The 12,991-nt window shown below is 37.1% G+C and overlaps 1 protein-coding gene across 2 annotated transcripts in view; it reads right to left on the bottom strand.

Moving 5' to 3' along the window:
* LMLN (leishmanolysin like peptidase) overlaps positions 1 to 12,991 on the bottom strand; it is a 75,195-nt gene that overhangs the window by 19,216 nt on the left and 42,988 nt on the right. For both annotated transcript variants that reach the window (XM_023623595.2, XM_003363371.5), the window contains exon 12: positions 3,983 to 4,093. In XM_023623595.2, coding sequence (XP_023479363.1) covers positions 3,983 to 4,093 — 111 coding nt within the window. The remainder of the gene's footprint in view (positions 1 to 3,982; positions 4,094 to 12,991) is intronic.

The following is a 12,991-nucleotide window of genomic DNA, read 5'->3' as shown; positions in this document are numbered from 1 at the left end:
TGGCCCTTCACATAAAAAATTTACCAACCTCTGGATTATGGTTGAAAGATAGGAGAATTCAGGGGACCAATAGTTTTAGCTTTTAAAAAGAGACTAGGGGAAATTTCCTTCTGTTTTTGGTTTTAGGTGATCCTATAATTGGGACCCAAAGGGGACCAAACAGAATTGCATCTGTTAAAAGAAAAAACATCTCTCTAAACTCTTGCAGCTGCAATGTTAGTTATATATATACTTCCTTCAACACTGGAAAAGTGGTTCCCAAACTTTGCTGCACATTTCAGGCATCTGGGGATCTCTAAAAAAATACCAATGCCTCGTTCCCACCTCCAGACATTCTGATTTAATTGATATGGGGTGCAATGTGGCCATGGAGATTTTATAAATCTCTCTAGATGACTCTAACGTGCAGCAGAATTTTGGAACCACTACACTAGCAGATCAAATTGTACTGTTGGAGTTAACTAGCTGTCCCCAAAGCAGCTGCAGGTGATTCCTGCTACTGCTTATTAGCAGCTCTTTTCACAGTAGGGTTACAACCCAGATGTCAGACTCCTTAGTAGGAATTATGAGTAACTTAGTTTTGAGACCTAACCCAGGTGAGAAAAGAATAACATCTATAACACAAGAAGTACCTGTGATTTAATGGGGAAAGCACTGGACTCGGAAAGAGAAGTTAGAGTCCCAGCTCTCTCTCTCTCACCAACCATATGACCCTGGGCAAGTGATTTGTGTCACCCCTTTTTACTTATCAGTAAAATGAATAACATAGTGAAATTTGTGGGACACAGCTAAAGAAATGTTGAGAGGGAAATTTATAGCACTAAACACATACATCAGGAAGATGTTAACATCTCTAGTCAATAATTAAGTATCTAGAGAAAGAAGAGAAGAATAAACCAAAAACAAGCTTAAGGAAATAACAAAGATAAAAGCAGAAATCAATGAATTTGAAAACAGAAAAACAATAGAAGACATCAATGAAACAAAAAGATAGTTCTTTAAAAAGATCAATAAAATTGACAAACCTCTAGCAAAACTGAAAAAGAAACAAAGAGAGAAGATGCAAATTATCAATATCAGGAATGAAATGGGATCTCACTACAGACCTACAGACACAAAACAATAATACGGAACTACTACAAACTACTCTGTACACATAAATCTAATAACTTAGACAAAATGGACCAATTCCTCAAAAAACACAAACTACCACAATTCATCCAATAAGAAATAGTTAATATAAGTAGCCCTACAAATATTAAGGAAGTTGAATTATCAATTTTAAAACTCCCAAAAGAGAAATCTCCAGGCCCAGATGGTTTCACTGAAGAATTCTACCAAACATTTAAAGAAGAATTAAGATCAATTGTACACAATCTCTTCCAGAAGATAGAAGAGGAGGGAATACTTTCCAGTTCATTTTATGAAGCTAGTATTACCCTGATATAAAGAAACAAAGACAGTACAAAAAAGAAACAAAGACTGTACTATATTCCTCATGAACACAGATGGAAAAATCCCTAACAAAATATTACTACATAGAATTCAGCAATATAAGAATAATTATATACCATGACTAAGCAGGGCTTAGGTCACCAATGCAAGGCTGGTTTAATATTTGAAAATCAATCAATGTAATTCACTATATTAATAGTCTTAAAAAAAATCACATGATTGTATCAACCAAAGCAGAAAAAGCATCTGACAAAAGTCAACATCCATTCATGACAAAAACTCTCAGAAAAATAGGAATAGAGAGGAACTTCAAATACTTAATGGTGAAAGACTGAATGTTTTCCACTTATTGTGTTTATAGATCAAAAAACTCAATATAGTTAAGATGTCAATTCTCCTCAAATTGATATACAGATTTAATGCAACTCATAGGAAAAATCCCAGAAAGAGTTTTTTTAGATATAGAAAAGGTTATTCTAAAATTTATATGAAAAGGCAAAGGGACTAGAACAGCTAAAATGATTTCAAAAAGAATAACGTGGTAGGAATCAGTGCACCAAATTTCAAGTCTTATTATAGCTACAGTAATCAAGGACTGTGTGGTATTGGTGGAATGACAGACACATAGATCAATGGAAGAGAACAGAGAACTCAGAAAGGGACCCATATAAATACACTCAACTGGTTTCTCGACAACGGCAATAAAAGCAACTCAATGGAAGAAAGCCCTTTCAACAAATGGTGCTGGGGCAATTGGACACTGACATGCAAAAAATGAACCCGGATGGAAGTCTTCCACCCTATACAAAAATTAACTCAAAATAGATCACAAACTTAAACATAAAACATAAAATTTTTGAAAAAAATATAAGGAAATCTTTGGGATCTAGGCCTTGGCCAAGAGTTCTTAGTCTTGACACCAAAAGTATGACTCATAAAAGGACAGACTGATAATTTAGACTTCATCAAAATTAAAAACTTTTGCTCCACAAAAGACTCTATTAAGAGGAGAAAAAGACAAGCTACATATTAGGAGAAAATATGTACCACATATCTGATAAAGGACTAGTATCTAGAATACGTAAAGAACTCAAAACTCTACAGTAAAAAAGTAAACAACCCAATTAAAAAATTTGCATAAAACATGAAGAAATATCTCACCAAAGAGGATATATGGCTAGGAAATAAGCACACAAAAATATGTTCAACATCATTAGCCACTGGGGAAATGCAAATTAAAACCACAAGGAGACATCCCTACGACCTTTCAGAATACCTAAAACATCGTGACAATACCAAACGCTGGAGAGCATATGGAGAAACTGTTATCACTTACACATTGCTGGTAGGATTATCAAATGGTATAGCAGTTCTGAAAGAGAGTTTGGCAGTTTCTTACAAAACTAAACTTGGAACTACCATACGACCCAGCAATTGCACTCCTAGGTGTTTATTTTGGAGAAATGAAGATTTATGTTCACACAGAAACCTGTAAATGAATGTTTATAGTAGCTTTATTCAAATAGCCAAAAACTGAGAAGGGTTAAACAAACTGTGGTACATCCATGTTATGGAATATTATTCAGCCATAAAATTGAGCAAACCATTGATAGACACAACAACCTGGATGAATCTCCAGAAAATTATGTTGAGTGAAAAAAGCCAATCCCAAAAGGTTATATACAGTATGAATCTATTTATGTAATATTATTGAAATGATAAAATTATAGAAATGGAGAACAGATTACTGCTTTCCAGGGACTAAGGAGGGGCTGGGGTGGGAAGGAAGTGGGTATGATTATAACTGGGCAACATGAGAGATCCTTGTAATGGAAACATTCTGTATCTGACTGTATTAACATCAACATCCTGGTTGAGATATTGTACTATAGTTTTGCAAGATGTTACCAATCAAGAAAACTGGATAAAATGTACGTGAGGTCTCTGCATGCTTTTTTACGACTGCATGTGACTCTACAATTACCTTGAAAGAAAAAGTTAAAAATATATATATATTTATAAATATATAAACACATGCATAAACAAATAAATGTGTGTGTGTGCATGTGTGTGTATTCCCCAAACTTGGAGAATGTATTTTTAAAAAGCTTGCTAGGTGATTATGATATGCATCCAGATTTGAGAACTACTATTCAAAAGTACCTTTATGCTTTTTGACACTGAATCAACAGTTTCATCTATGTTTATGAGTACATTCTCTGAAGAAAACAATAAGAATGATAGAATATGCAAAAATTTTTCAATACACATAGATTTGTGAATTATAAGCTAACCAAAAATCTTTATGGCTCTGGCTCTTATACTGTAGATTCTTTTAGTATATGATTTAAAACAATACTGCAGTATTTATTATATTATCACCAAGCACCTTAGATGGTTTTCTACACATTTTGAAATCGAACTATTTAGACCACATTTTGAAAATAGTGACATTTTAGGCTCAGAATAAAGAACAAAATTAGAAATAAGTTGTTATCAAAGATATTATGAGGAAATGCATTCCTACTTTTGTCTCTGCTGATCAATCCAGAATTTACAGCTCTTCCTGACAAAGTCACAGCCCATTCCTCGGCCCCAGTCTAACTTCTCGGCCATGCTGTAATTCGCCTTGTACCAGCTGTGGAAACAATTCAACAAAGCACTTTTTATTACTGTCAATTTACAAACGACTCCAGCACACCAATTACAAACCTCAGCAATGAGCAGACAGGACCTCAACACACACGAGCGTATACAAAGCCCCTGCTGCATAGGGAGCAGGAGACTGCAGTCTTACAGCTACGGTACTTCCATCTTTGAAAACAAAAATAAAAACGAAGCATGCTTCCATTCTAACTTTCAAAGATGACAGAAGTCACAGAGTAGAAAGCGGGTAAGGTGTGAGACAAGGAGAGTGAGAGCCAAAGAAACAGAAAGAGAATGAGAGAAAAAGAGAAGGGAGTAAACTGAGGAAGAAATAGTGGAATTACTAGTTGGCTAGCCTTTACCTAATTGGATTCAGTTGGTCCTAGTTTCTTGCTTCTCTGGCCTTGAATTTGTGATATTCTATCAACACAGGCCCTGCTTGCAACTAAACATTACACCATTATAATAAGACAAATGAATATTATGTCCAATACTTTAAAAATGTTCTAACTTCAGGGAAAAAAACCCAACGTTGATTTAGTTTCCTGGCAAATTTAATCAAAGGCAAGGAACCTACTTTTATTAGTTTTTCTTCTTTATTCCTAATGACAAGATTAATTTACAAAAGTTATAAAATTATACAAAATAGTTTCTTATCTGTTTATATCTTGTCTCTTTAGCATTACCAAAACAGAAAATAAAAACATAGGCTCAAAGGCTAGGGGAATGAGAAAAACCATCCCCTCCACTCCATCCACCTTCCCTCAAAGTTAAACATAAGCAGAAATTTGTGACATAGCTTCTTCCAAAGCACTCCTCTTTCAAAGAACAGAAGTTTCTCACGCAGAGAGTGAAGAAATGAATCCTAGCACTCCAATATCACAATGCCTGGAACCTCTGCAGCTACAACGTGTTACGTTAATTAGCTAACTTGGTATCACAACAGGTCAAGTTGTCCAGATAGTAACAGATGCCCCTAGTCAATCATTTCAGCAGTGCCTGGGTTAGGAAGTCTTTCTCGCTATGGAAAAAATGTAAAGTAGCTAGATTGCCTTAGGAATTACCATAGCTAGCCCAGGTTGGTAAGTGCAGTCACAGTAACAGCACTGTGTTACTCGATCACCAGCTAGGCACTCCAGCCACATTTCTTGAAACCTTCTCGACACCTTTTCTTTGCAGCTGTTCCGTACTATAAGTCAAGAGTTATTAAACATTTCTTACACGGCAGGCACTCTGCTAAATGCTAAGGCCACCGCAATGAATAGACACACACAGGTCCTGCCCTTATGAAGATTATAATCTAGTGGGGAAGACACATATTTTTAAAAAATTACAAGGTTGATGAGTACCACAGAGGTTAAGTATAAGATGCTAACAGGAGCACTTTAATAAGGAAACCTAAGCTAGCCTAGGGAATCAGGAAAGATTTTTCTGAGGAAGCAACTTTAAGCTAAACCCAGAAGGAAGAGCACAAGTTAGCTGAAAGAGCAGGAGCATAAGAAACAGGGTTTCTTAGTGGCATTAGGGTGCTGTGAGATCAATTTAGAGGTTTTTTTTAAAGTTTTTTTTTTAATTCTTTTTCCTTTTTCTCCCCAAAGCCCCCCGGTACATAGTTGTATATTCTTCGTTGTGGGTCCTTCCAGTTGTGGCATGTGGGACGCTGCCTCAGCGTGGCTTGATGAGCAGTGCCATGTCCGCGCCAGGATTCGAACCAATGAAACACTGGGCCACCTGCAGCGGAGCGCACGAACTCAACCACTCGGCCACGGGGCCAGCCTCAATTTAGAGGTTTTTTAAAAAACATTTTTTTTATTGTGGTCATAATAGTTTGTAACATTGTGAAATTTCAGTTGTACATTATTTGTCAGACACCATGTAAATGTGCACCTTCACCCCTTGTGCCCACCCCTCAACTCCCATCCCCCAGTAACCACTAAACCGTTCTCTTTGTCAATAAGTTTATGTTCCACAAATAAGTGAAATCACATGGTGTTTGTCTTTCTCTGTCTGGCTTATTTCACTTAACATAATATCCTCAAGGTCCATCCATGTGGTTGTGAACGGGACCATTTTGTCTTTTTTTAATGGCTGAGTAGTCTGCCATTGTATACAGATACCACATCATCTTTATCCATCATCAGTTGATGGGTACTTGGGTTGCTTCCATGTCTTGGCTATTGTGAATAAAGCTGCAATGAACATAGGGGTGCAGAAGCCTCTTTGTATTGTCGATTTCAAGTTCTTTGGATAAATATCCAGTAGAGGGATGGCTGGGTCATGTGGTATTTCTATTTTTAATTTTTTGAGAAGTCTGCACACTGTTTTCCATAGTGGTTGCACCAGTTTGCATTCCCACCAGCAGCATATGAGGGTCCCCTTTTCTCCACAACCTCTCCAACATTTATTTTTTGTCTTGGTGATTATAGCCATTCTAACGGGTGTAAGGTGATATCTAAGTGTAATTTTCATTTGCATTTCCCTGATGATTAGTGATATGGAGCATCTTTTTATGTGCCTAATGGCCATGTGTATATCTTCTTTGGAAAAATGTCTGTTCATATCCTCTGCCCATTTTTTGACTGGGTTTTTTTTTTGTAGTTCTGTTGTTTGAGTTCTTCATATATTATGGAGATTAACCTTTTGTCAGATACATGATTTGCAAATATTTTCTCCCAGTTGGTGGGTTGTTTTTTCATTTTTTTTTTAAAAGATTTTATTTTTTTTCCTTTTTCTCCCCAAAGCCCCTCGGTACATAGTTGTATATTTTTAGTTGTGGGTCCTTCTAGTTGTGGTATGTGGGATGCTGCCTTAGCATGGCCTGATGAGTGGTGCCATGTCCACACCCAGGATCCGAACCGGTGAAACCCCGGGCCACCAAAGTGGAGCGTGCGAACTTAATCACTGGGCCATGGGGCTGGCCCCTGTTTTTTCATTTTGATCCTGGTTTCCTTTGCCTTCCAGAAGCTCTTTAGTCTGATGAAGTCCCACTTGTTTATTTTTTCTTTTGTTTCCCTTGTAGGAGTAGACATGGTACTCGAAAAGATCCTTTTTTTTTTTTTTTTAAAGATTTTATTTTTTTCCTTTTTCTCCCCAAAGCCCCCCAGTACATAGTTGTATATTTCTCGTTCTGGGTTCTTCTAGTTGTGGCATGCGGGACGCTGCCTCAGCGTGGTCTGATGAGCGGTGCCATGTCCGTGCCCAGGATTCGAACCAACGAAACACTGGGACGCCTGCAGCGGAGCGCACGAACTTAACCACTAGGCCACGGGGCCAGCCCCCTCGAAAAGATCCTTTTAAGGCTGATGTCAATGAGTGTACTGCCTATATTTTCTTCCAGAAGTTTTATGGTTTCAGGTCTTACCTTCAAGCCTTGGGTCCATTTTGAGTCTATTTTTGTGTATGGAGAAAGACAATGGTCAACTTCCATTCTTTTGCATGTGGCTGTCCAGTGTTCCCAACACCATTTATTGAAGAGGCTTTCTTCTCTCCATTGTATGTTCTTGGCACCTTTGCCAAAGATTAGCTGGCCAAAGATGTGTGGTTTTACTTCTGGGCTTTCAATTCTGTTCCACTGATCTATGTGCCTGTATTGGTACCAGTACCATGCTGTTTTGATTACTATAGCTTCGGACTATATTTTGAAGGCTGGGATTGTGATGCCACCAGCTTTGTTCTTGTTCCTCAGGATTGCTTTGGCTATTCGGGGTCTTTTGTTGTCCCATATGAATTTTAAGACTCTTTGCTCTATTTCTGTGAAGAATGTCATTGGGATTCTGGTTAGGATTGCATGGAATCTGTAGATAGCTTTAGGTAGTATGGACATTTTAACTATGTTTATTCTTCCAATCCATGTGCATGGAATATCTTTCCATTTCTTTATGTCATTATTGATTTCTTTCAGTACTAGCTTATAGTTTTCCTTGTATAGGTCTTTCACTTCCTTGGTTAAATTTATTCCTAGATATTTTATTCTTCTTGTTGCAACTGTAAATGGGATTATATTCTTGAGTTCTCGTTCTGTTAGTTCGTTACTGGAGTATATAAATGCCACTGATTTTTGTAAGTTGACTTTGTATCCTGCAAATTTGCTGCAGATGTCGATTACTTCTAATAGCTTTCTGATGGATTCTTTAGGGTTTTCTATATATAAAATCATGTCATCTGCAAACAGAAAGAGTTTCACTTCTTCAGTGCATATTTGGACTCCTCTTATTTCTTTTTCTTGCCTAATTGCTCTGGCCAAAACCTCTACTACTATTTTGAGTAAGAGTGATGAGAGTGGGCACCCTTGTCTTGTTTCTGTTCTCAGAGGGATGGCTTTCAGTTTATCCCCATTGAGTATAATGTTGGCTGTGGGTTTGTCATATATGGCCTTTATTATGTTGAGGTACTTTCCTTGTATACTCATTTCATTGAGAGTTTTTATCATGAATGGATGTTGAATCTTGTCAAATGCTTTCTCTGCATCCATTGAGATTATCATGTGGTTTTTGTTCCTCATTTTGTTAATGTGGTGTATTACGCTGGTTGATTTGCGGGGGTTGAACCATCCCTGTGTCCCTGGTATGAATCCCACTTGATCATGGCGTATGATCTTTTTAATGTATTGCTGTATTTTATTTGCCAGTATTTTGTTGAGGATTTTTGCATCTATGCCCATCAGTGATATTGGCCTGTAATTTTCCTTCTTTGTGCTGTCCTTGTCTAGCTTTGGTATCAGGGTGATGTTGGCCTCGTAGAATGTGTTAGGAATTTTTCCATCTTCCACAATTTTTTGGAATAGTTTGAGAAGGATAGGTAATAAATCTTCTTTGAATGTTTGGTAGAATTCTCCAGAGAAGCCATGTGGTCCGGGACTTTTTTTTTGGGGGAGGTTTTTGATTACTGTTTCAATCTCTTTACTTGTGATTGGTCTATTCAGGTTCTCTATTTCTTCTTGATTCAGTTTTGGGAGGTTATAAGAGTCTAAAAATTTATCCGTTTCTCCAAGATTGTCCAGTTTGTTGGCATATAGTTTTTCATAATATTCTCTTATAATCTTTTATATTGCTGTGGTATCCATTGTTATTTCTCCTCTTTCATTTCTAATTTTATTTATTTGAGACTCCTTTCTTTTTTTCTTAGTGAATCTGGCTAAGGGTTTGTCAATTTTGTTTATCTTCAATTTAGAGGATTTTAATCAACATTTCTTTCTCTCTCTTTTTAAAATTAATAGAGGGGCTGGCCCCACGGCCCAGTGGTTTCGTGTGCTCTGCTTCGGCAGCCCAGTGTTTCACTGGTTTGGATCTCGGGTGTGGACATGGCACCACTCAGCAGGCCATGCTGAGGTGACGTCCCACATAACACAACCAGGGGCACTCACAACAAGAGTATACAACTAGGTACTGGGGGGCTTTGGGGAGGAGAAAAAAAAAAGATTGGCAACAGATGTTAGTCAGGTGCCAATCTCTAAAAATAAATAAATAAAGTTAATAGAATAGAAAAAAGGAGTGCATTGTAGATAGTAAGAGTAAATATCATTTCACGAAACTTCGGTTCAGTTTTACATATAATAGCTAATACTTAGTTGGTACTTAGAATGTGCCCAACATTGTACTAAGGGCTTTACATATATTAACTCATTAAAGCCTCATAAAACTCTATGAAGTAGGGATCACTTTTTATCCCTATTTTACAGATGAAAGAACTGAGGCAAAGATACAGCCAGGGAGCAGCAGAGCTGAGATTTGAATCTAGGGCTCTGATTTCAACGTTTGTGTGTTTTTTTCAAAAACTGAGATACAATTCACATACTATAAAATTCACTCATAATGTGTACAATTCAATGTTTTTAGTATATTCACAAAGTTGTACAACCATTACCTCTAATTTCAAAACACTTCTATCACCCCCCAAAAAACTATGTACCCATTAGTAGTCATTCCCCAGTCCCAGGCAACCACTGATCTACTGTCTGTCTCCATAGATTTGCCTACTTTGGACATTTCTCAGAAATGGAATGTGGTCTTTTCTGTCTGACTTCTTTCACTTAGCATAAGGTTTTCAAGGTTCATACATGTTGTAGCATGTATTAGTACTTCACTTTTTTTTTCTTTAAAGGATTTTATTTTTTAGAGCAGTTTTAGGTTCACAGCAAAACTGAGTGGAAAGAACAGAGTTCCCATACATCCCCTGCTCCCCAACAGGCAGCCTTCCCCATTATCAACATACTGCAACAGAGTGCTACATTTGTTGCAATCAATGCTACATCATAATCACCCAAAGTCAGTGTTTACAGTAGGGTTTACTCTTAGTGTTATACATTCTATGGTTTTGGACAAATGTACAATGCCATGTATCCACCACTACCTTATCATACAGAATAATTTCATTGCCCTTAAAATCTCCTCTGCTCTGCCTGTTCATCCCTTCCTCCTGCTAACCCCTGGGAACCACTGAGATTTTTACTGTCTCCATAGTTTTGCTTTTTCTAGAATGTCCTATAGTTGGAATCATACAGTATGTAGCCTTTTCAGATTGGATTCTTTCATTTAGTAACATACATTTAAGGTTTCTCTATGTCTTTTCATGGCTCGATAGCTTCTTTCTTTTTAGCTCTGAATAATATTCCATCATCTGGATGTACCACAGTTTATCCATTCACATAGTGAAGGACAAATTGGTTGCTTCCAAGTTTTGGGAATTATGAATAAAGCTGCTATAAACATCTGTGTACAGGATTTTGTGTGGACATAAGTTTTTAATTCATTTGATTAAATATAAAAGAGCACAACTGCTGGGTTGTTATGATTAGATTATGTTTAATTTTGTAAGAAACTGCTAGATTGTCTTCCAAAGTGGCTATACCATTTTGCATTCCCACTAACAATGAATGAGAGTTTCTGTTGCTCCACATCCTTGTCAGCATTTGGTGTTGTCAGTGTTATGGATTTTGGCCACTCTAATATGTGTGTAGCGGCATTTTGTTGTTTTAATTTGCATTTCCCTTATGACGTATAATGTGGAGCATCTTTTCATATGCTTATTTACCATCTGTATATCTTTTTTAGTGAGGTGTCTGTTCAGATCTTTTGCCCATTTTCTAATTGTGTTGTTCATTTTCTTATTGTTGAGTTTTAAGAGTTCTTTGTATATTTTGGATAACAGTCCTTTATTAGATGTCTTTTGAAAACATATTCTCCCAGTCTGTAGCTTGTCTTCTGATTCTCTTGACTTTATTCCTTTTTATGGCCAAATAACATTCCTTGGTATGGATATACCACATTTTGTTTATCCATTCATCAGTTGATAGACATTTGGGTTTGTTTCTAATTTTTGGCTATTATGAGTAATGCTGCTGCGAACATTCACGTACAGGTTTTTGTGCAGACATGTTTTCACTTCTTTTGGATATATACCTGGGAGTAGAATTGCTAGATCACATGGTAAATCTGTTTAACATTTTGAGGAACTGCCAACCTGTTTCCCAAAGTAGTTGCATCATTTTACATTCCCACCAACAGAGTATAGAGTTCCAATTTTCCCACATCCTCATCAATGTTTGCTATTGTCTTTTTGATTATAGCCATCCTAGTGAGTGTGAAGTGGTATGTCATTGTGGTTTTGATTTGTATTTCCCTAAGGACTACTATTGTTGGGAACCATTTCAAATGCTTATTGGCCACTTGTGTATCTTTTTTGGAGGAATATCTATTTAAATCCTTCAGCTATTTTTAAATTAAGTTGTCTTTTTATTGTTGAGTTGTAAGAGTTCTTGATACAGGCATGTCTCATTTCATTGTGCTTCACATTGTTGTGCTTCAAGATAATGCATTTTTACAAGACCCTCCGCCAGCAAAAAGATTAAGACTTGCTGAAGGCTCAGATGATGGTTAGCATTTTTTAGCAATAAAGTATTTTTTTTTTTTAAGGATTGGCACCTGGGCTAACAACTGCTGCCAATCTTTGTTTTTTTTCCTGCTTTATCTCCCCAAACCTCCCCTGTACACAGTTGTATATCTTAGTTGCAGGTCCTTCTAGTTGTGGGATGTGGGATGCCGCCTCAATGTGGCCTGACGAGCGGTGCCATGTCCACGCCCAGGATCCGAACCCTGGGCCACCGCAGCGGAGCGCGCGAACTTAACCACTCGACCACGGAGCCAGCCCCCCAATAAAATATTTTTTAATTAAGGTATGTCCATTGATTTTTAGATATAATGCTATTGCACACTTAATAGACTACAGTATGGTATAAACATAACTTTTATATGCACTGAGAAACCAAAAAGTTTGTATGACTCACTTTATTGCAATATTTGCTTTATTGTGGTGGTCTGGAACCAAACCTGCAGTATCTCCGAGGTATGCCTATATATTCTGGGTAACAGACCCTTACCAGATAGATGATTTGCAAATATTTTCTCCCATTTTGTGAGTTGTCTTTTCACTTTTTTGGTAGTATCCTTTCAAGCACAAAAGCTTTTATTTTTTCTTAAGTCCAATTTATCTATTTTTCCTTTAGTTGCTTGTGCTTTTGGTGTCATATCTAAGAGATCATTGCCTAATTCAGTTATCATGAAGATTTATACCTACGTTTCCTTCTAAGAGTTTTATAGTTTTAGGTCTTATATTTAGGTGTTTGACAAATTTTGAGTTAATTTTTGTATATCATGTGTGGTAGGGGTTTATTTTTTATTTTTTTGGTGAGGAAGATTGGCGCTGAGCTAAGAACTGTTGCCAATCTTCCTCTTTTTGCTTAAGGAAGATTGTCCCTGAGCTAACATCTGCACCAATCTTTCTCTATTTTGTAAGTGGGATGCTGCCACAGCATGGCTTGATGAGCAGTGTGTAGGTCCGCACCCAGGATCCAAACCCACAAACCCCATGCAGCCAAAGCAGAGCACAGAAACTT

This window comes from Equus caballus, chromosome 19 (assembly GCF_041296265.1).
Source record: "Equus caballus isolate H_3958 breed thoroughbred chromosome 19, TB-T2T, whole genome shotgun sequence".
NCBI classification, from domain to species: Eukaryota; Metazoa; Chordata; class Mammalia; order Perissodactyla; family Equidae; genus Equus; species Equus caballus.
This window is presented reverse-complemented; position numbering and strand designations above follow the sequence as displayed.